This window comes from Filicampus tigris, chromosome 13, assembly GCF_054856515.1.
Source record: "Filicampus tigris isolate MCC_2025a chromosome 13, RoL_Ftig_1.0, whole genome shotgun sequence".
Taxonomy (NCBI): Eukaryota; Metazoa; Chordata; class Actinopteri; order Syngnathiformes; family Syngnathidae; genus Filicampus; species Filicampus tigris.
The window spans coordinates 22,358,456-22,382,205 of NC_141229.1; the positions used below are offsets into that span (position 1 = coordinate 22,358,456).

The 23,750-nt window shown below is 40.2% G+C and overlaps 2 protein-coding genes across 3 annotated transcripts in view; both read right to left on the bottom strand.

The window, feature by feature from the left end:
- gabrr2a (gamma-aminobutyric acid type A receptor subunit rho2a) overlaps positions 1-23,750 on the bottom strand; it is a 155,742-nt gene that overhangs the window by 105,442 nt on the left and 26,550 nt on the right. For both annotated transcript variants that reach the window (XM_086048827.1, XM_086048826.1), the window contains exon 2: positions 20,373-20,479. In XM_086048827.1, coding sequence (XP_085904953.1) covers positions 20,373-20,479 — 107 coding nt within the window. The remainder of the gene's footprint in view (positions 1-20,372; positions 20,480-23,750) is intronic.
- Positions 16,223-18,178, bottom strand: LOC147137962 (general transcription factor II-I repeat domain-containing protein 2A-like). The gene has a single exon (XM_086049795.1). The coding sequence runs from the start codon at positions 18,150-18,152 to the stop codon at positions 16,506-16,508; it is 1,647 nt and encodes a 548-aa protein (XP_085905921.1). The 5' UTR covers positions 18,153-18,178; the 3' UTR covers positions 16,223-16,505.

Consider the following 23,750-nt stretch of genomic DNA (forward strand, 5'->3'; position numbering starts at 1 on the left):
GATTTTTTATACGACTGTAAATACATAGATATTTTTGCCAGGCCTAATGTATGTGAAAATGTTCATGTTTTCATACATGTTTAGACCAGTATAATTTTTCATGGAAAACAGAGCGTCACCTCGGCAACAGCGTTCAATGAAATAAAAAGCTTTACTTTTACTTTTCATCTTGAACATCTTTAGATGAAACACCTACAGTTTCAGACACACATCCATCCGTTATCTGAACCGCTTTGGGGTTGTAGGGGAGCCTATCACAGCTGTCTTCTGGCAGTAGGCAGGGTACACCCTGAACTGGTTGCCAGCCAATCACAGGGCACACATACACAGACAACCACTCACACTCACAATCACACCTAAGGACAATGTAGAGTAGGGGCCCCCAAACTTTTCCCTGTGAGGGCCACATAACTTTTCCCTTCTCTGATGCGGGTCAGTTTGGACCAGAAAATGTGTGACGATCGCAAGGGTGCCTAAACAAAAACATTTACTGTATTATTTTCTTGAGAGCCACACACAACCAAATATTAATAACCCTTTCCAGGATCTTCACAGAAAACTATTTATTAAATAAATAATAACCAAATAACCCTCTCTGGGATAGTCATAGAAAAAAGTCAGGAAATAAACAACAGTATAATTGAAATAATATTATACAATTTATGAAATCATTAAATATCAATAATCCTTTCTGGGTTCTTCACAGAAAAAAAAGTCAGGAAAAAATAACACTTTGTGAAATAAATAATAACCAAATAGCCTTCTCTCTATTTCTTCACAGAAAATAATAAAGTTAGGAAATAATATCACTATTAATATCATCTCTACAATTAAATTGTCAACCTGCATACTGGATCCTATTCCATCATCCCTCGTCAAGCACTACTGTCCCACCATCTCTCACCTCATCACCACCATAGTTAACTCCTCCCTCAACTCTTCCTCTGTTCCCTCCTCACTCAAACTTGCTGCTGTTACCCCCCATCATCAAAAAGCTCGGACTCAACCCTGGCATCTTGAGCAACTTCCGACCCATCTTCAAACCCACTTTCCTGTCCAAAATTACAGAACGTGTTATTGCATCCCAAATCAAAGCCCACCTCGACAATAACCAACTCTTAGAACAATTTCAATCTGTATTCCGCACACAACACAGCACTGAAACCGCCCTCCTCAAAATCACCAACAACCTCGTTCTCTCCTCTGACTCCGGCCAACTCTCCATTCTCATCCTCCTCGACCTCACCGCCGCCTTTGACACCATCAACCACTCCATCCTACTCTCTCGCCTGCAATCTGTCAACATCACTGACAAAGTCCTCACCTGGCTTCACTCCTACCTCACACACATGAAACAATTCATCCACATCAACAACTGCTCCTCATCCAATGTCCCCTTGTCCCATGGTGTCCCCCAGGATTCTGTGCTCAGTCTTCTTCTCTTCATCTTCTCTTCTCCCCTCGGTCAAATTATCCATCACCACGGTCTCCGCTTTCACTGCTACGGCGATGACGTCCAATTGTACATCTCCACTAAATCCATCACCTCTACTATCCACTCCTTTCTGTCCAACTGTCTTTCTGATATTAAATCTTGGATGCAAACAAACTTTCTTTTTCTCAACTGCTCTAAATCCTACCTGCTAATAATTGGCTCAAACTCCCTCACACAAACTGCCCCCAACTTCAACCTTACTCTTGACAACTCCACCTTGTCCGCCTCCTCTCACTGCCGTAATCTTTCTTTTGATCAACACATTACCCAAATCACCGAAACCGCTTTCTTTCACCTCAGGAACATTTCTCGCCTCCGCCCCTCACTTTCCTTCACTGCCGCTCAGACCCTCATCCATGCCTTCATTACCTCCCGCCTTGACTACTGTAATAGCATCCTCTTTCTTCTGTTGGTTTTAACTCTTTTTTTGTTTTAACAGCAGGTTTTATTTTATCCACTTATTCTTGTTGTGAAGCGTCTTTGAGTGATATGAAAAGCGCTATACAAATAAAATGTATCATTATTATTATTTATTTATTGAATAAATAATTACTAGATTTGGACATCGTTTGAATTTGGACAATTCCAGTTCTGATTCCAGTTCTTTGAATCGAATACGGTTTCTAATGATTGTTGATTCCAATTTTTCAAAAAATTGGACAAATCGTATGAACTTCTCTTCTTTCATTTCTTTCATTTCAAGACCCAGGCAGGATCACCTACCCAGGGCAGGTCAACTACTGCCACCGCAGGTCCCGGCAGGTGCAGTAGCTGGGGAGACCCGCCGGAAGGGCTGCGCTTCCTGGCACGAAGTGAGCGGAGGGGCTAACCGAGAGGAGCAGTCACAGGGGGACGAGCTGCCTTGGCATGCAACCGCGCCGCCGCTTTGGCGGCAGCTGTAGTTTGGGGGCCCCTGATGTAGAGTATTTACTTAACCTACCATGCATGTTTTTGGAATGTGGCAGAGAACCGGAGTACCTGGAGAAAACCCACACAAACATGGCAAGAACATGCCATTACTACACACACAGGAAGGCCGAAGCCCGGGATTAAACCCATGACCTCTGTTCTGCGAGGCAGGCATGCTAAACAGTCGTCCACCATGCCACCCAGTTTCATGACAATCGGATAAAATATCTGGGAGGAGTTTTTTAAAATGTGACCTCTATAAAAGGCATAGGGCCATATTTTAAAGGTAATTCAAAATGGCAAACTTCCTGTTAGGTTTAGCATATGGCTACGAGACTTTTTTGTAGGTCGTGGGCTGTTAAATATACCACCAAATTTTTGTAGGTCTTGGGCTCTTACACATGCCTCCAACTTTTTGTAGATGTTGGTGAAACTTACAACCTGGTCTGTTTCCTTAATTAACATTTTCTAGGAGGCACTACTGAGCCATTAAAAAAAAAAACACACAATAAACTAATAGAACATGTAATATTTTGTCAGAGGTCATGTGTGTGCAACTTTTCATGTTTTCATGAATGTTTAGACCATCAAAATCAGAGTAATTTTCTTGGCAAACAGCATGTCACTACCACAACAGGGTTTTACCAGAAAACATATTTGCTATTACTTTTCATATTGAGCATCTTTAGATGAAACACCTACAGTTTCAAGGTGGTAATGGTAAAGGCTGTCACTTGTATAAAAAATTGGGAAAAAATATTTATTTACCTCTGTTAACCAAGGGTCCACATTTTAAAGTAAATTTAAAATGAAGGAACTCAACGCAAAGACAATATTAATTCACAATAGTATGTTGTATCAAAATTTTTGTCAATCTTGGTGACAAGTACACCCAGGGCTACTTTGCCCAAAAAATGTAGGGGGCGTTATTGAGCCATTTTTTGAAAATCACGCAACAACCTAATAAAATATTGATGCTGTTGCTTTGCCAGGCCTGATGTGTTAGCAGAGTTTCATGAGTTTCCTTGTATGTTTAGATCTTCAGTCCAAGTAGTGTTGTTTTCTTGATAAATAGTGTTGCCAGGACAGCACACTATTATAGCACGGTGTTCGACTTGTTAGCAAGACCGCCTCACAGTTCAGAGGTCGTGGGTTCGATACCGGCTCCGGCCTCCCTGTGTGGAGTTTGCATGTTCTCCCCGTGCCTGTGTGGGTTTCCTCCGGGTACTCCGGTTTCCCCCCACATTCCAAAAACATGCATGTAAGTTGATTGGACACTCTAAATTGCCCCTAGGTGTGATTGTGAGTGCGGATGTTTGTCTCTGTGTGCCCTGCGATTGGCTGGCAACCAATTCAGGGTGTCCCCGCCTACTGCCCGAAGACAGCTGGGATAGGCTCCAGCACGCCCGCAACCCTTGTGAGGATAAGCGGTATGGATAATGAATGAATGAATGGTGTTGCCAGGGCAACAGCTTTTTGCGAAAATTCAATCAATCAATCAATCACATTTTATTTATATAGCACTTTTCATACATAAAAATGCAACTCAAAGTGCTTTAAAACATTCAAAGCAAAACATAGAATTATCTTCAATCAAAAGAAAAGATAAATTATTTAAAAGTTGTTGAAAGCCAAACTAAAAAGGTGTGTCTTGAGCTTCCTCTTAAAAATATCAACAGTCTCTGCAGACCTGACGTCCTTTGGCAGGCTATTCCAAAGGTGAGGACCAAAACGGCTGAATGCAGCCTCGCCATACATTTTGGTCCTCACCCTTGGAATAAATAAAAGGCCGGCGCCAGAGGACCTCAGGATCCGCGAGGGCTGGTATGATAAGAGCAAATCAGATAAATAAGATGGCCCAAGACCATTAACACATTTATAAACTAATAAAAGTACTTTAAAATCGATCCTGAAACACACAGGGAGCCAATGCAGCAATTTCAAAACTGGCGTAATGTGCTCCCGCCCTCTGGTTCTCGTCAGCACCCGAGCGGCAGTGGTGAAATGCTCTTTTTCGGGAGGCCAGAGAGCAGGGCATTACAGTAATCTAAACGACAGGAAATAAAAGCATGCATCAGCACTTCCGTGTTAGCCTGAGAGAGAAACGGGCGGACTCTGGCGATATTCTTAAGGTGATAAAAATCAATCTTGGTTACATTTTTAATATGAGGAATAAAACTGAGCTCAGAGTAAAAAATGACGCCAAGGTTCTTCACACAATGTGAGGGATTAAAAATGTGTAGTTTTGGTAAAAGCTTCTCTCTCTGACCTTCGGGACCGATAACTAAAACCTCAGTCTTGTCCTGATTGAGCTGTAGGAAATTATCTGCCATCCAGGACTTGATATCTAAAATGCAATTTAAAAGGGTATCAATGGGTCCTGTGTCATCAGGAGACACGGCAATATACAGCTGCGTGTCATCAGCATAGCTGTGAAAGCTGATGCCGTGTCCCCTGATGACATCCCCGAGGGGAAGCATATAAAGATTAAAAAGTAGGGGGCCTAAAATCGAACCTTGAGGAACCCCACATTTAATTTCATGGGTTATGGAGGAACAAGTATCCATACTTACAAAGAAATATTGGTCTGTGAGATAGGAATAAAACCAGTCAAAAACAGTACCAGAGATGCCCACTAGATTTTTAAGTCTATTTGATAAAATTTGGTGATCTACTGTATCAAAAGGAGCGCTTAGATCCAGTAGCACCAAGACTGTGACTTTTCTCGCGTCTGCAGTGCACCTAATATCATTTAAAATCCTTAAAAGAGCAGTCTCCGTACTGTGGTTCATCCTAAAACCAGATTGATATTTCTCCAAAATATTATTTGTGTTTAAAAAATGATTCAACTGGATGAAAACCAGTTTTTCTAAAATCTTACTTAAAAACGGTAAGTTGGATACGGGTCTGTAATTATTAAAAACGCTCGGGTCAGAACTGCTCTTCTTCAGAAGGGGCTTCACCACCGCCGTTTTAAAGGCAGCGGGGAAGACGCCCGTCTGAAGAGAGCAATTGACTATATTTAAAATTTGTTCTTCAAAAAATGCATAAAATGTCTTAAAAAGAAATGTGGGAAATGGATCCAAAAGGCAGGTTGTTGGGTTTACCTGGGAGAAAACTCGAACAAGTGTCCTTGCATCAACCAGGGCAAAACTTTCCAGTGTTTCCTCATGTAAATATGATTGTCCGGGTTTATTAAAACTTGTGTTTTGACGGGCTAAAAGACTGGATCTTATGTCATCAATTTTACTTCTGAAGTGGTCTGCAAAGTCCTCACAGAGAGCGTCTATTGGTCTCTGTGGGGACTTATTGAAATCAGAACTAGTTAAAAGTTCAAAGGTGGAGAATTCACAAACTTCGTGTTGCAACATCATGAAGCATAAACACTCTTCCGAGCAAATATGATGTGGAACTGGTTAATCACAGGCCAAAAAAAATCAAAAAATAAAACTTACATTTCCATTAGTAGGTGGCGGTACCAGTACGATAAAAGTTCATAGATGTCTTCAGGCCTAGACTCTCTACAGCACCTTTTGTAGTCAAGGTGATGCCAAATTTTAAAGTAAATTCAAAAGGCTAGATTAACTGTTAGATTTAGTATAAGGCTCCAAGAGACTTTTTTTAGGTTACATATAGCACCAAATTTTCATAGATCTAGGTCAAACGTACAACTGGCGCTACTTTGTTAAAAACTTCTAGGGGACGCTAGTGAACCTGAATACGGGTACTCAGTACTTTTCGTTACTCGCTGAGCCTGTGAGCCGAAGCTAGGGGTATGAGGCGAATGCTCATTCGAGGCTTGAGTGTGTGTTGGTCGCATCTTTTCTTGCGTCACAACATTCTGTTTATCACAGTGTTGTTTCAGTGAACGTCTTTTGATCCGAAGTGTGGCACGGACGTGTGTCAGCACCAAAAAACGTCTCATCAAAAAAAAAAAAAAAAAAAAAGATTACTGTCAGTAATCTCTTTTTTTTCAGATTACTGATTACAGTTCTGCCAAATTGTCCTACCCTTGCGAAACTTCCTGCCAGAGGCTGATTAGACAGCCTACCCCTCACCCTAACCCTAAACTCAATCCTAAAAATATTGGCGTCCTCACTGTCGGCGTTATGAGCATGCGTGCGCAAGCACACTAGGCATTGGTAGGACGTCTCAACGGGTAAGAAGGAATTACAGTACACTTAATACTGTAGTTGCTTTATAAGCAAGTGCATAACAAGTTTCTGCTAAATCAATAGTTCGTGAGAAATGGCGTTATGAGTGAAGTAATAGTGGTAAAATAATAACTCTACTACAGTACAAAGTTCCTTGGCAACTGTTGCTGATATTTTCCAATTTTGTGTACTGTTCAATTTATCTTTATGGGTTCATATATCATGTCAAATTTTGAATAGCTTAGCATCATTATTTTGCTTTTGAAAAAAACAAGAATACAGTCCATCCCTTCCAAAAAAAGAATAATACATTTGGGGGTGCAACATATGCTAATCAGGCCCTTTACATGAGCAACATCGCAAAGTGCTTTGTGTGAATTTTTGTTCAGAAATGTTGAGAAGAATATACTTTAGTTCATTACACTGTTTACTTTAATATGAAGGTGTGGTATTCTGACCAGATTTTCGATATAACACAAAAGCATTTTACCCACACAAAAATCTAAATTTCTCCGGAACACTTCATCGGCTTTTCCAAATTCTTGCTGCATTGTACTCAGGTCGAAGTGGCCTTTCCAACCAGACTTTGCATTTTGACAGATTTTAATTTTTGGAAAGTCCTGTCATGTTGCTACTTAAAGGTCATGAATTGCATAAATTCAATGATGCAAATGATACTGGCTCTGTATTTACTTGGTATAGGATCAATACTAAAATATGCAGTATCCCACACTACTATTCAATACATCAACTTCCCTCATCTCTGGATGTACCTAAAATGACTTTTGGAATTGTTTCAATTATTGTGCTGCATGCTTCTTCGCTGTGACAAAGTGTTATTTGCAGAGTAACATCTGTCTGATGGTGTAACAGATTGGTGCCAATGCAAATCTGAACTGTAAACAGGAGGAACGGCTGCCAGCTTAATCTGCTCCGCATTGCTGCCGTGGGAGTTTGCCACATAGCTATGTACCATAAGAGTTATTTCAAGTCACCAACATCATTCAGTGCAGCTAATAGCTCAGGCCCTATTGTACTTTGATTCTAAATATTTGATGGTTTTGGCTTGTTAACTGGAAAGGGAAACTTGTCCTCATTTTTATGACAGTGTGACAAGCTCATATCCCCAAAGAGATTACATTGCATGACACGTTGGTGCTCAGGGATAAAGCAGATGACATCAAAGCTCTTCTCCAGTGAGTGTTAGTTTGAGCATAGCAACAGAGTTATAATAGCAATAAAATTCTTCCATTTCAAATTTTCAAAAGTCGTGGTGCAAATCCACCATAATTCTTTCTCTGAACTCTTTTTGTCATTTGACTTTCATAATCATACACAGTCAATTTGATACAGGTTAAATAGATTTACATTTACACAAATACACACAAATCTATACACACATGTATTTACATTGGAATTATGTCTGCATGTCAATAATGGATCCCGGATTTGTTTGATGTTAATTCTTTTTCAGTATATGTACCGGTACACATACTGAAAAAGAAAAGAATTAAGACTTTAGGTCATTTTCCCTTTCCTCAGCATTCCTTAATTCCATCCCAGATAGCAAAAGAAGTTAAATCAATGTTGAATTGGGTTAAAAAGGTTGATTTTTGGCCATGGTTCAAGACTGCCGATCAATCAATATTGGTTTAACTAAATATATATATATATATATATATATATATATATATATATATATATATATATATATATATATATATATATATATATATATATATACACATCCATCCATCCATCCATCCATCCATTATCGATACCGCTTATCCTTACAAGGGTCGCGGGGCATGCTGGAGCCTATCCCAGCTGTCTTCGGGCAGTAGGCGGGGGACACCCTGAGTTGGTTGCCAGCCAATCGCAGGCACGGGGAGAACATGCAAACTCCACACAGGGAGGCCGGAGCCGGGATCGAACCAACAACCTGTTTATGGTCTTTGTAGATTCAAAGACGGTCTTTCAACTCTTCAGTTTTTGAATGCACTACAACAACATCCTACTTCACTGGTTCCTGCCCTGTGCCACTCAGAAAGCAACTCACTAGTTTTGAACTTGAGAGCCTCTTCAAACCTAGCCTCAGTCCTGCAGGAAGTAAGAGGAGACTGAGAGAGAGTCAAACATTGGCCTAATGGGCAGATTATCTCCTTGATTGTGAAGGTTTGACATTTTTTAACTGGTTCGGGGACGTCATCTCCATAGTGTATCTGGATATTTTTTTGTTGCAGATGGTCAAGCTTCTGTGTCTTTGGAGGATGTGTAGATGTTTGCAACGGGACTGACTACACTTCCCCCATCTGGCCTGGAACCATTCCCAAAAATCAAGTTCTTGGATGACTCTTCATTTCCAATGGCAAATACATGTTCAAACACATTCAAATTGCCACTATTTGAGTAATGCAGTTTAAGTCACAGATGGACTTTGGTTTTCAAAATAGCCCAGGATTTGGATGTTGATAAGCCTAGAGTCTCATTCTAGTTTTAGTTTTGGAGCCACATACACAACTCATAAAAAGTTATGGATGGATATTGAGTTTGTGAGTTAAACTTCAGGATTACAGATTGTTAAATGTGTTAGTACTTTTTGCTTAACTTGCTCTTCTCTGACAAAGTGCTGAATGGACAAATTTGCAACAAGTGTTTGATCCACCATACAGTTCCTGGTTTAATTAGAATTTATACTCAAAGAACCCTTTTGAACATGCTGCAGTTTTTATTTCATTAATGACTCTGTATTTTTTTGTTTATTTCTTAACTTAAAAAATATTCTTTTGACTGTCTGGATGACCGTACTGGTCTCATTTTGTACTGCTGTTCTTTGTTCCTAAAATTGCAGTTGAATTATAAATAGGGATGTATTGAGACCAAAATTCAGCCTGGAAATATTTAGCACGCTGGGTGGAGGGTGCGCAGTTTGACTGGCCCATAAATACATCTTTCGTTCAGGAAAATTGAAAAATACTGACATTTTCCTCAAACTCCCAATAGCCAACACACCTCTGATCATAAATGTTACCAATACTCATTGTCTTGGTATGTCACTGGTTTTAATTCTGTTTCAAATAAAGCCATGAGTCGAAGTTTCATTTACTTTTTGATCTCACAGTGCATCACCAAATTAATTAATATAGAAATGTTTCAATTCAGTTGAGCTGAGCGATTTCTAACCATCTCAAATACAGTTCAGATGCAGACTGCCAGTCTACTGGCTTCTGGAACCTATTGTGCTCCATGCAAAGTCCGAGTACTCTTGCAGGTTTGGGTCACCACAAGGAGTCGCCGACAGATGAGCCTCTGGAAAGGCTTCTAATTCGGCCTGTTGAATTTTGAAACCACAGTCTCTGGACCCAAACCTACAGTGTTAAAATAGATTGTATTAATTCAAATATAAGTTAAAAGTAAAGAAAATAAAATTCTTGAGCCATCATAAATGTATTACCGGTGTGGTAAGTAGTAGAGTTCATTGGGGATGCCTCCTGGACAGGATGCTTCTTCTGGAAGGGCGGATCCTGTGACTGTTCAGTCTCACAAACTCAGGGGTACAGACAAAGTATGTGGGATCCGTTCAGTTTTTATTAAAAAAAAAAAATAAAAAAAAAAAAAAGAAAGAAATGACCCGAGGCATATCAGAAACCTTCTCCCCAGGGTGATAATTATTTGATCATTTGCCGAATTAAAACAATTACATTTTACTTTACAGATACACACCTACATGCACACCCCCACCCCCACCAGAAAAGTGTGGATTGTGTGGAAGAGTGGACGTGTTTATTTGTTATTTATACTTTTTTTTAAAATATTTTTTTTATTTCTGGTATTTTACAATATTCATGGAAAGTCTGTACAAAAAACAATTGAATGATATGAGTTGCTGTACAAAATACTGACTGAATAGTTAGCAGAGGTGTTGCTGGGGGTTCATATTCTTACTGTTCAAGAATAACTTTGGCCATTAGAATTCTAATTCACAAAGCCTTCATATTAAAAGGCTTGCTCTGGAATATTGCTAAACCATCACATTTTCTAAAAAGCGCATGATCTCTTCTGTAGTAAACAAAATATGACATTACTCTCAGCACACATCAAGTGATCTGGCTGATGGGTTTTCCCTATCTTCCTTCTGTGCAGATTAACGGCAAGATTAATGTGTTATTCTACTAAGGATTAAAAGCAATAACACATACCACATGCCAGTCTCTCTCGTAGGCGGTTTTACAGGGTGGCAGGGGGTGGCAGCTGCCACCCCCCATCTAAAAGTTTGGCTACCTCACCTGCAATCCCCAGGAATATATCAATACTAAATTAAATATTTATCACAAATGTTCCTTATATTGTCTCCATAATGTGTATAAATGTTTAAATAACCAGTTTCGAATTTACTCCCATTCTGACCCACGCCTTTCAAGAAGAAAATATGGTGGGGCGGCGCACCAAAGCCAGAACGTCATTGCAGTCGTCTAATGCTTGGCTTACATTTAACAATTTTCACAGTCTCAGACTAAAAATTTAGGTCCTATAGTCTTAAGGAAGTTTTAGAGTTTTATGGGAGTATCTGCACGCTCCCATCATCTTGATAATTTAGTGTAAGGTAGTAATCTCCAACGTTTTGGATCAGTCTTTTCCTAGTCTTGGTTTTACCACCAATATCACTGCACCATGTGCGTTAATCTGTGTGTGTAGCAGTGGCTTCTCTCTCTCTCTCTCTCTCTCTCTCTCTCTCTCTCCCTCTCTCTCTCTCTCTCTCTCTCTCTCTCTCTCTCTCTCTCTCGACATAATTGAGAGGAGCGGCTGAGAATGTTGACAGCAGCCAGACTCTCCTGCCATTATTCGAGTGAAGTGTTTCAACACGGCTAGTGCTGTAAACTTTCTTGATGTTGGTGGGGTCCTAAAACATTGACAATTAAAATATACTTTTTTGTCGGTCTTGGGCTGTTACAGATGTCTCTAAATTGTCAAAGATCTAGGTAAAATGTAGACCAGTGAATGCTTCCTTAAATATGTGTAGGGTGGGGGAAGTAGTCTAGAGAGACATTTTTTAAACAAGCATTAGAAATCTCTACAGTAGTTTTTTTTTAAGACAGGTCTAATGTGTGTGCAAAGTTTCACGATTTTTCACACAGGTTTAGACCCTCAAAAACTGCAGCATTTTCTTTATAAACAGTGCATCGCTGTGGCATCAGCTTGCGATGAAATGAAAAGCTTTCATTAACTTCTCATTTTAAACATGTTTAGATGAAACACAAAAGTTTGAAAATGATCTGATAAAATCTCTAGGATGAGTTTGTTAGAAAATGACCTATAAAAGCCCAATATAGGTGCAGAATTTAAAAATAAAGCCAAAATGGCGAACTCTGTGTTGGAATTAGCACATGACTACAGAAGACATGACATCTTTGTATGTATTGGGCTGTTACATATGCTTCCCAATTTCCACAGTTCTGCATGAAACGTGGAACCTGGAACGCTTGGGTAAACAATTGTAGGGGGGGCTTTTGAGCTATGTTTGGGAAATAGCACAAGGAAATATTTATTTTCATGCCAGGTCTAATGTGTGTGCAAGGTTTCATGAGTTTAGACCCTCAAAAACAGCATAATTTTTCTTCATAAACATTGCATCGTATACCGCTTATCCTCACTAGGGTTGCGGGGCATGCAGGAGACTAACCCAGCTGTCTTCGGGCAGTAGGCACCCTGAATTGGTTGCAAGCCGATCACACACAATTGAATAATTAATTATTGATTAATTTAACAGGCCTTCTATGTGTGCAAAATTTCATGGGTTTTTGTGCATGTTTACATTTTCAAAATCAGCACTGTGTTACTGGCAAACTGGGCATTACCATGGCAATAGCTTTTTGCGAAAAATCCCAAACTTCGTGTTTTAACATCATGAAGGCATAAACACTCTTCCGAGCAAATATGAGGGAGATCTGACTAACCTGCCAGGAGAGAAACATTAAAGAATAAAACATTAAAAGTTAGGTCGTAGATGTCTTCAGTGTAGACTCTCATCGCATGTGTGAAATTTTGACAAGATATTATCATGTGGATCACATTACAGCTGCTTTTAAAGTCAATGTGATGCCGAATTGTAAAGTAAATTCAAAATGGCGGATTTCCTGTTAGGTTTAGCACATGGCTCCAAGAGACTTTTTTGTAGGTCTTGACCTGTTATATACACCACCAAATTTTCGTAGATATAAGTAAAACGTACAACTGGGGCTGATTTTTAAAAAGATTCTAGGGGGCACTAGAGAGCCATTTTTTACAAATTGCACAAAAAAAAATCAAAAAAATATTGATGATTACGCCAGGCCTGATGTATGTGCAAAGTTTCATGAGATTTCGTTTATACGCCACTAGGTGGCGCTACCACTACGATGAAAAATAAGTTCGTTGATATCTTCAGCCCTTGGCTATCATCAAATATGAAAAAGTTTGGATGATCTGAGTCAAGTTAAAACAACATTTATTGTCACGTATACTCAGAATAAGCGGCACCGCCAAGAACACGCCCTTCGCCGAAAACTCACAATATTTGGCGTAGAACAAGATGAACATCTTGAGGCTTTTCTGACAAATTTTCAGTCAGATTCGTTCAACGGGCTCCGTGCAGTAAAAAGAAATGTAAAAAAAGAAAAATGTTGTCCCCACTAGGTGGCACTATATGTATAATATATGTCTAAAGGTCGCAACTCTTTACATACAGGTGAAGTTTGGGATTTTTTGTGCAGGGGAGTTATTAAGGTTTTTCTCCTGTATGGCAAAGGAAAAAAAAATTACACCAAATTTGATGCTCCACCCCGTCATATAGTTTATCGAAAACTCCAAAAAAATATCCCCAGTTGTTGCCCCAGGTCTTAAGATGATATATCCGAAATTTGAAGTCAATCGGATGAATCCTCCGGGACATGGGTGCAAAAGTATGCACCCAAATGTCCATGTTAATGCCCAAAAAAGGTCACAAATTGTACATTCAAAAATTCATAGCTCACTTCCTGTACACTTTAGACTATGGCTGTAATGGACTTTTTTGTACGTCTTTTGGGGCTACACATGCCTGCCATTTTTTGTAGGCCTAGGTCCAACAGGCTGGGATTCTATTTTGTTTGAGACTGCAAAGTTTGGTTTGCGTGCATGTTTAGGGGGGCAAAAATGCGATCGAACGCAGAGAAAAAAAAAATACAATAAAATAAAAAATAATAATAATAATAATCATTTCTACAAAAACAATAGGGACCTCGCTGCTTGGGCCATAACTAGAGCTGCAGGCAGCTATAAAGGACCCCCTCACAGCCCTGTCAACGTTGGGGTACCGGCACCTTGGGATGCTCGCACATTGGAATTGAATAATCGAAATTATCATGTGGATCAAGTTACAGCAGCTTTTGTAGTCAAGGTGAGTCTAAACTTTAAAGTAAATTCAAAATGGCAGACTTCCTCTTAGGTCTAGCATATGGCACCAAGAGGATTTTTTGTAGGTTTCTTTCTGTTTTATATACAATCAAATTTTTGTAGCTGTAGGTCACATATGTCAAAGTCAAGGCCCGCGGGCTACATCCGGCCCGCAAGAAGGTTTTCTACAGCCCCTGGGATGATATTTCTTTATTATTAGATCCGGCCTGCAGTAAGCCTGTGTGGGTAGCAGATGTGATCGGGTCCTTTGCGCCTGCCGATGATGTCACGCTTTAAAATATATTGTACCGTCTTCCAAGAACACAGAAGTAGTTTAATTATCATGTTTTTATTAGTCCAGCCATCTACTGTAGGCCGCAGCCGACGGCAATACAGTACGACACCCGTTCAGTCAAAAAAAGGCAATCGCTCTCCTGTTCGTCCTCCGCTACTCTCGCTCACATGCCCTCCCATCCAGCGACTCACACGATGCATTTATTAACCTCGGAAACAACGTAACTTGGCAAGACACAAATTCGACTAGAACACAGATAACCCAATTCATTACACTATTTCTGTAATATATTTAATTGCAGAATCGGATTGTGGTGAAAAGTTATTTGGAGTAAAACACACTTCATTAAGAAATACTTCATGTTAGAAATCTCACGTTGTGTTATTATTAGTAATTGTTGGCATTTGATAAATTCATTGAGTTTCGATGTAATGCTGAAATGTCCCACACTGTGAGCAGGCATTGAACGCTCCTCGAGCGCTAAGTGTTGATAGCGAGAGACGTGGTTCCTTTTTTTTTTTCCTCCTTCGACAAAGCTAGCTAGTAGTTTGTTCATGCCAGAAAACTCAGTAGTTGCAGATTTCCCATGTTTCACCACGTTTGTTATTGTGTGTAAATGTTAAATGGTGAGTTTAATCATTTAGGTTCGTGTCAGGTAACTGCTGAACATAATAGCCTAGATATGTTCTCGTGAGTGATGTCACAATGAACACTAGTTAGTTATTTCGGTTAGTATGCTTACTATTCTAGTGATGAAACGTATGAATGTGTATTGTATGTATTGTTTGGCTGTTTAATTGCTTAATACAGTGAATTGTAATGTTCAGGCATATTGTTAACTAATGGATATGCATTGGATGATGTTGCTAGGTTATTCTTTGTCTGTGTTGTTGCAGACCACAGTAAATACACGTGTCAAGTGGAATACGGGCCTGTGTTTTCTGACAGGAGCACCCACAATCATACCTTGCCACTCTAAAATAGAGTCAGTTGGAGACATCACCCCAATCATACGATCCTCTCCGTTTGACTTCACATTATGTAGAGTAGGCTACATTTTGCAGCCCGAGTCAACCAGAAAATTGTTTCCAGTTTAGCAGGAGAAACGCAAACGGAAATGACGTACGAGCAGTAATGTACTTTATTTATTTATTTTTTTATTTAGTAACTCAGAAGATAAAAAAACAACAGCCAGGGGAGTGACAAACATAGAGGCAAAGTCAGGCGCGAAGGACCCAATCCAATCTGGACATTTTTAAAAATTTCAATGAACATGCTATCAGTCCGGCCCTCGGCTTGGCGCAAAATCTTTTATTTGGCCCTCCGTCCATTTGACTTTAACACCCCTGCTGTAGGTGAAGCGTGCAACCGGGGTCACTTTTTATCAATTTTCTAGGGAGCGGTAGCGAGCCATCTTTTAAAGATTGCACAATTGAATAATTAATTATTGAATATTTTACCAAGCCTTCTATGTGTGCAAATTTTCATGAGTTTTCGTGCATGTTTAAATTCTCAAAATCAGAATTGTGTGATTGTGTTATTGGCAAACTGGGCGTTACCATGGCAACAGCTTTTTGCGAAAACTCTCAAACTTCGTGTTTTAACATGAAGGCCTAAACACTCTTCCGAGCAAATATGAAGGAGATCTGGCTAACCTGCCTCAAAAATTCATAGCTCACCTCCTGTACAGTTTAGACCAGGGGTGTCAAACTCCCTTTGGTCTGCGGGCCGAATACAGCTTAATTTGAGATCAAGTGGGCCGGACCAGTAAACTCATTGCAAAATTCCATAGAACTAACAATAAGCCCACTTTTTTCCTTTGTATTAGTCACTAATACTAATAATTAGTGCAAAGAATGAGTAAATTATTAAAATGTTTATTAACAGAATTTTCCTTTTACATTATGAACAATATATTATAAACAAGAGAATAACATAAGAACATAAATAAAGTATGTGCAATTTTAACAACACTTTTACACAGTTAAACATATATTTAAGTGTGTTGTACATAAAACTGATCACAGAAATAGTAACAATGTTCCAAAAACATTTAGTACCAGCCTTGTGGAACTTAAAAACACTGTTTTTCAACATCTGGAAAGCAATTTGAACAAATGAATAACTTTCACAGCAATTATTCGTCTTGCTTGGAATTTGCCCTTGAAACTTGACATCGTTTATCCTGCACAAGTGCATCAATATGAGGCATCATGTCCTGAGAAGCAGCCAATTTCAGAATCTAATTCAAATGCTTATGTGTGAGCTTTGAGCGCAGCTTTGTTTTATTAATGTTCATTAGTGAGAAAACTTGCTCACAAAGGTAGGTTGTCCCAAACATGGACAATGTTTTAGCAGCTAGTGCTGTCAATGCGGGATAGCCTGGTAGGAGGTACTTGTAAAATGTGTCCAAGCTTACAGAGGCAAATCTGTCCTTCAGTTCTACATCACACTGCAAATCAATGATTTCAAGTTGCATGGCAACGGGCAAATCAGAAGCTTTGACTGTGAATGGTGAGCGAAAAACTGCAAAATCTGTTTCGAGTTCGCTAAAAACCTGAAATCTTTTCTCAAACTCCATCAACAGCCCTGAAATCTTCTCTTTGTACCGTTTCACGTCAGAATTAACGCTTGCTGCGCACATATCTTTTAAACAGGGAAAATGAGCAGGGTCACCGCTTGCCACCTGCGTCTCCCATAACCCGAGCTTTAACTTGAATGCACGTATGCTGTCATAATACTGTGTTACGATTTTTTTGCGTCCCTGCAACATTTTGTTAAGAATATTCAAGTGCTCAGTGATGTCAACCATAAACGCAAGGTCCTGCAGCCACAGATGGCACTGTAATTCCTTAACAGGTTTACCTTTTTTCTCCATGAATTGTCCGATTTCATGACGTAAATCAAAGAAGCGCTTTAGCACAGCACCTCTACTTAACCATCGTACGTTCGTGTGATAAGGCACACCATGGATAATGTTACAGTCACTGAGAAAGCTGTCAAATTGACGATGATTGAGACCTCTGGCTCGGATGAAATTAACAGTTCGGACAACCACCTCCATGACGTGATCCATTCTTAGCGATTTGCTGCATAATGCCTCCTGATGCAAAATGCAATGAAATGTCCAAAAATTACCTCCCCCATTTGCGGCTTGTACTTTATCTCTGAACTTTGTCACAACACCTGCCTTTTTACCGATCATTGACGGCGCACCATCAGTAGCCAGGCTTACGGCGCGTGACCAGTCCGCTCCGACTCTGTCCAGCGCTCCAATGACGGAGCTGAAAATGTCCTCAGCTGTTGTGGTGTCGATCATCGGCACCAGCTCGAGAAACTCCTCTGTGACATTCAAAGTCTTGTCAACTCCACGAATGAATATGGCCAGTTGAGCGACGTCCGTGATATCAGTACTCTCATCAATCGCAACAGAAAATGCCACAAATGACCCCACTTTGCGTTTTAGTTGGTGGTCCAAATCTGCAGAGAGTTCCGAAATCCTGTCTGCCACGGTATTTCTTGTCAAGCTTATATTGGCGAAAGCATGTCGCTTCTCAGGACACACAATTTCAGCAGCCGTCAGCAAGCAGTTTTTGATGAACTCTCCATCACTGTACGGCTTTGATGCCATTGCTATTTGGCTCGCAATTAGGTAGCTGGCTTTCACCGCAGCATCACTGGCTTCTCGGCTCCGGGTGAAAACAGATTGCTGTTTCTTCAGACGCGCCATCATTTCATTTACCTTCTGTTTTCTCAATTCTCCATGCAAACTGTTGTATTTTTCACCATGCTGAGTTTCGTAATGGCGCCGAATATTGTATTCTTTAAGCACCGAAACTTGCTGCTGGCACACCAGGCACACGGGTTTCCCATTCACCTCCGTGAACATATAAGAACATGTCAATTTTTCTTGAAAAGTCCGACACTCTGTGTCTACTTTTCTCCTTTTTGACAAAGACATTTTGCTGATGAGGGTGCGAGGCAAACGGAAAAGTAGATAATGCAATTGTCGCCAATAGACGCTGTACATACGTTCAATTTTACCAGGTCAAGGTGGTCCTAGTTCCGCCGCCGTGTTGCTTTCATGTTGTCTGCATGTACTAAAACACTGCCCCCCCTAGCGGATAATACAAGAACTACAAATTTTAAACAAAATTCATTTTTTTTTTATACAATGCAGCTTTCTTCCCGGGCCGTACCAAACCACCAGGCGGGCCGGATCCGGCCCGCGGGCCGTATGTTTGACACCCCTGGTTTAGACTATGGCTGCAATGGACTTTTTTGTACGTCTCGGGGTGCTCCACTTGCTTGCCAATTTTCGTAGGCCTAGGTCCAACGGGCTGGGATTTTATTTTGTTTTCCCACTCTAGGTAGAGCTACAGAGCCATTTTGTTTGCGTCGTTTACGGCGACTTTAAAAGATCACATTTTTTGCCAGCCCCGATGAGACTGCCAAGTTTGGTGGGTTTTCGTGCATGTTTAGGGGTTCAAAATGCGATCATTTGGTCAGAAAAATAACTAATAATAATAATAATAATAACTAGAGCTGCAAGCAGCTATAAAGGGCCTCGCAGCCCTGGCAACGTTGGGGTACCGGCACCTTGGGATGCTCGTACATCATAAATTCAAAATGGTGGACTTCCTCTTTGGTTTTGTATCTGGCACCAACAGTCTTTTTTGTAGGTCTCTTTCTGTTTTATATCCTCTCAATTTTTCATTAATATAGGTGAAACATGCAACCGGGGCCAATTTTCATACATTTTCTAGGGGATGGTAGCGAGCCATCTTTTAAAGATTGCACAATTGAATAATTAATTATTGAATAATTTACCAGGCTTTCTATGTGTGCAAAGTTTCATGGGTTTTCGTGCATGTTTACATTCTCAAACTCAATATTGTATTATTGGCAAACTGGGCATTACCGCGGCACCAGCTTTTTGCGAAAAATCTCAAACTTTGTGTTTTAACATCATGAAGACCTAAACACTCTTTTGAGCACATATGAGGAAGATCTGGCTAACCTGCCAGGAGAGAAACATGAAAGAATTAAACATAAACTTCATTTAGCCAGTAGGTGGCACTCCCACCACAATGAAAAGTCAGTTCGTAGATGTCTTCAGGTGTAGACTCTCATCGAGACAAGATATTATCATGTGAATCACAATACAGCTGCTTTTATATGCCGAATTGTAAAGTAAATTCAAAATTGCAGACTTCCTGTTAGGGTTAGCACATGGCTACAAGAGACTTTTTTGTTGGTCTTCGCCTGTTACATATGCCACGAAATTTTCGTAGATATAGGTGAAACGTACAACCGGGGCTGATATTTAAAAAAGTTCTAGGGGGCGCTAGCGAGCCATTTTTCAAACAATTGCGACGTAAAACAAACTAACAAAAAAGATTTTACCAGGCCTGATGTGTGTGCAAAGTTTCGTAAGATTTCATGCATGTTAAGACCGTCAAAATCAGCATCGTTTTATTTGCGAACAGCCCGTTGCCATGGCGACAGCTTTTAACGAAAAATCACAAATATCGTATTTTAACATCAGGAAGATCTAAAGAGTCTTCCGAGCAATTCAAACATCACTACAAAAACCTCTGCATGACAAAAACAATATCACAACAAACTCCACTAGAATGATTGACATCCGCGGCTATACAGTACAGTGGTATATTTTTCTACAAAAATGCTATATTTCACATTATATTATTATCATTATTTATGTATGGGGCGGCATGGCTCAGTGTGGTCGTTTCCCAACCCGGAGGTTGTGGGTTCGATCCCCGGCCATGGTGACCATGTCGAAGTATCCTTGAGCAAGATACCCAATCCCAAATTGCTCCAGATGCTGCGTCATCAGTAGGTCGATGAGGTGCACTGTAAAGCGCTTTGAGTACCCAAGGTAGAAAAGCGCTATATAAGTGACAGCCCATTCACTATTTACCATGTATATTGTATTATTTTCACAAGATTTATTGAAAAAAAAATATAAAGCTTTTTTTCAAATAGTTTTTGTGTAATGACAGGTGACAAAAATAATACAATATATTTTGAGAAGCATTATCAACCAAACTGCAAGTAAAAAGAGTCATAAAATGCAGCTACCTACCTCCAAATGCTGGCCTCATGGTGAAGTCATGATCATCTACTTTGATGAGGTGCTCTGTCTTCATTTTGCGAGATTTGGTCACATCTGGAGGCTTCTTTGTCAAAGAGCTAAAGGAAGAGAATGAGGAATGCATTATGTACAGTATCTACCTTTTAGAGAATTAACAATTCTACACACCATTTTTTGTTCATTCTTTGATTAATCATTCTACTTATGAACTGTTTTAATATGGCTATGAAATCCTAACACAAGACAAGACATTTTTGACAATTTTGTCCTCCAAGCTTGGGTTAAATGCAAAGAAGCAGGTTACACCCTGGACTGATAGCCAGTCCATTTACCCCAGGACACAAAGTGAGATCCCTCAAAGCCTACCTGACAGGTTTGCGATAAACTACAGTGCAATGGGTCAGGCCTTTTTGTGCACCAATGTCTGACTTCACAAATGCTCAAATTGAGATCAAAGCCATCGTGTCTTGAATTTTTGGATCCTGCAGCTGAAATGGTTAAATGTCACAAAACCGTTGTCAGTGTGTTTGCGTGCTGTGATAAGAATATTGTGATATGCAATTTCCATATTTTTGCATGCCATATTTTTATTTTTAATCTATTCATTGCCAATGTTGGTATTCAGCAGAGCTGGGCAGTCCGTCCCGGGGCCGGACCGGTCGGACCCTCCGGCCCGGCCGGATGCCCATTTTTGGGGCGAGGTGTGGGGGCTGACAATTTTTTAAAAAGGGCTGGACTAAGCATGGCCGGAAGTGGATTTTAGTACGGCCCACCAATCGGCGCTCATGCATGTGACGTGGTCGCGAGGCGGCCAAATATCATCTCAGCCTACTCGGTGAAGGACTTCTTTTCAGGCTTCTTTATACTACCGCATTGGCGCGAGCGACAAGTGCCACATTGATTCACATGACCTACGCATTGTGCTGTTCGGGACAGGTCTGCAACACATGCCACGCACACATCAGGAATTGTTGCTGCTCTGATTGGTCCATTATGTCACATGCCGCGATGACATACAGTTTCCCACACGGAGGAGAGGATGCATCACGTAGTTCGTAGTATGGGGGGGACAGGGCGGTAGTCGAGGCCGGAAGGGTACCCAGGGCAAGGGTGGAGGGTCTCGGCCGGACCGGCAAAAAAGGGTCAAGTGCCCAGCTCTGGTTTTCAGAATTACAAGTAGCATCATTAAAAACAGATCAAACTTATTTCAGTGAGTGTTTTTTTTTAAACATTCTTGTTTACAATGAAGACATACAGTACTTTCTCGAACAATTTACTTTTGAATATTGTGGCAACAATACAAAAACGCACGCTATAGTGACGCTATGTGAACAGGGCAATACAACTAGCCATTTAACATGAAAAAGGGATTACAAAATAAAAGCGAACAGAACATTTTACCATTTCAGGCAGACATCTTCAATCACGATGAAAATAGACGATTACATAGATGGGGGGAAAATGGGCTTCCGTCTATGCTTAGTCCGACTATTTTTTTTAATTTCCCATCTATCATTTATCACGTGCAAAATGGGCGTCCATCATGGGCAGATAAGGGACCAGTCCGTCACAGAAGCAGTATGCCCAGCTCTGTTTTGTAGTGTGTTCTCGATAGGGGTCAGGTGGCCCATGTTGGCTTGAGGTGTAAAAGGTGCGCTGGGCCTTCTGCTGGGTGAGGGTGAATTGGGCCTTACCGCAAAAATCAGTGACCTAACCTAGACTTAGAATCTAATATCAAGCCGAAGTCTTTTTGATCTTGTTTTGAGAATAATATGCTATGCAAGATCAGAATTTGTAAGGTTATGAATATTGGTTGAAGATTATTTGTCTTTTATTTCTTGTTTTGTCGAGCCTAAAATTCTTTCATTTACATGCAAAATAAGCTAAGTTACTATCAGAGTCTCAGTTTGATGCTATAGTTTGTTTTCAGAGACCATTTAGCCGTAAAAACCTGTTTCAAGAACCTCCTAGTAATTGGTTGTACCAATATCAACACACTTCACTATCAACACACTTCACACTTTGTGTTGTGATGAGCTCCATGGTGGCATGGTAAGTGGTTAGCGCGTCTGCCTCACATTGCAGAGGTTGTGGGTTTGAATCCAGCCCTGGCTTTCCTGCGTGTCCCTGCGTGGGTTTTCTCTGGGTACTCTGCTCCCCCCATTCCAAAAACATGCATGGTAAATTAATTTCAGATTTATTTTACCTAATATAGTGCTTGAAATTAGTGTTTCACCACTTATATTAAGGCATTTCTCTATTTTCAAAAGACAAGATATTTTTTCTTATTTTAAGAAATCTTACTTAGTGCAATTATCTTACTGCTCTGGCAGATAATTAGGGCCCGAGCAGCAAACTGCTGCGAGGTCCCTATTGTTTTTGTAGGGATTATTATTAGGGCCCGAGCAACGACCGCTGTGAGGTCCCTATTGTTTCTGTTGAAATTTTTAGGGGCAAAGCAGCGAACCGCTGCGAGGTCTCTATTGTTTTTGTAGGGATTATTATTATTATTATTATTAGGGCCCGAGCAGCGAAAGATGAAAGGACCCTATTGTTTTCGTAGAAATTCTTATTAGGGCCCGAGCAGCAAAAGCTGCAAGGACCCTATTGTTTTCGTAGAAATTCTTATTAGGGCCCGAGCAGCAAAAGGACGTCCAAAAAAAGTCCATTACAGCCATAGTCTAAAGTGTACAGAAAGTGAGCTATGGATTTTTGAATATCCAATTTTGGACCATTTTTGGACATTTACAGGGTGCATACTTTTGCACCCATGTGCCGGAAGATTCATCCGATTGACTTCAAACTTCGGATACAGCATCTTAAGACCTGGGGTAACAACTGGGAAAAATTTGTTGAGTTTTGATAAACTATATGACATAGGCGGGGCATCAAATTTGGCATAAATATTTTCCTTCGCCATACAGGAGAAAAACCTTAATAACTCCCCTGCACATGCTCCAAAAAATCCCAAACTTCATCTGTACGTAAAGAGTCACGACCTGAAGACATCTATATGATAATATTCCGATATAAACATAGCTATACGTAGGGGCAACAAAAATTGTCATTTTTTACATTTCTATTTACTGAACGGAGCCCGTTCAATGAATTCGCCTGAAAATTTGTCAGAAAAGCTTCAACACGTTGCTGTTGCTCTACGCCAAATATTGCGACTATTCGGCAAAGGGTGTGGCCTTGACGATGCCGCAAAGTCTGATTATTCAACGTGACAATAAATACAGTTTTAACTTGACTCAGATCATCCAAACTTTTCAAATTTTTGATATTTGATGATAGCCAAGGACTGAAGACATCTACACACATCATGCCTTGCAATATATCAATATTGTATTAGTTTTATCGTGCAGT

Bases quoted from the DNA above. Each gene is read 5' to 3' on its own strand.
- LOC147137962 (XM_086049795.1), bottom strand. From the start codon at position 18,152: ATGTTCACGGAGGTGAATGGGAAACCCGTGTGCCTGGTGTGCCAGCAG.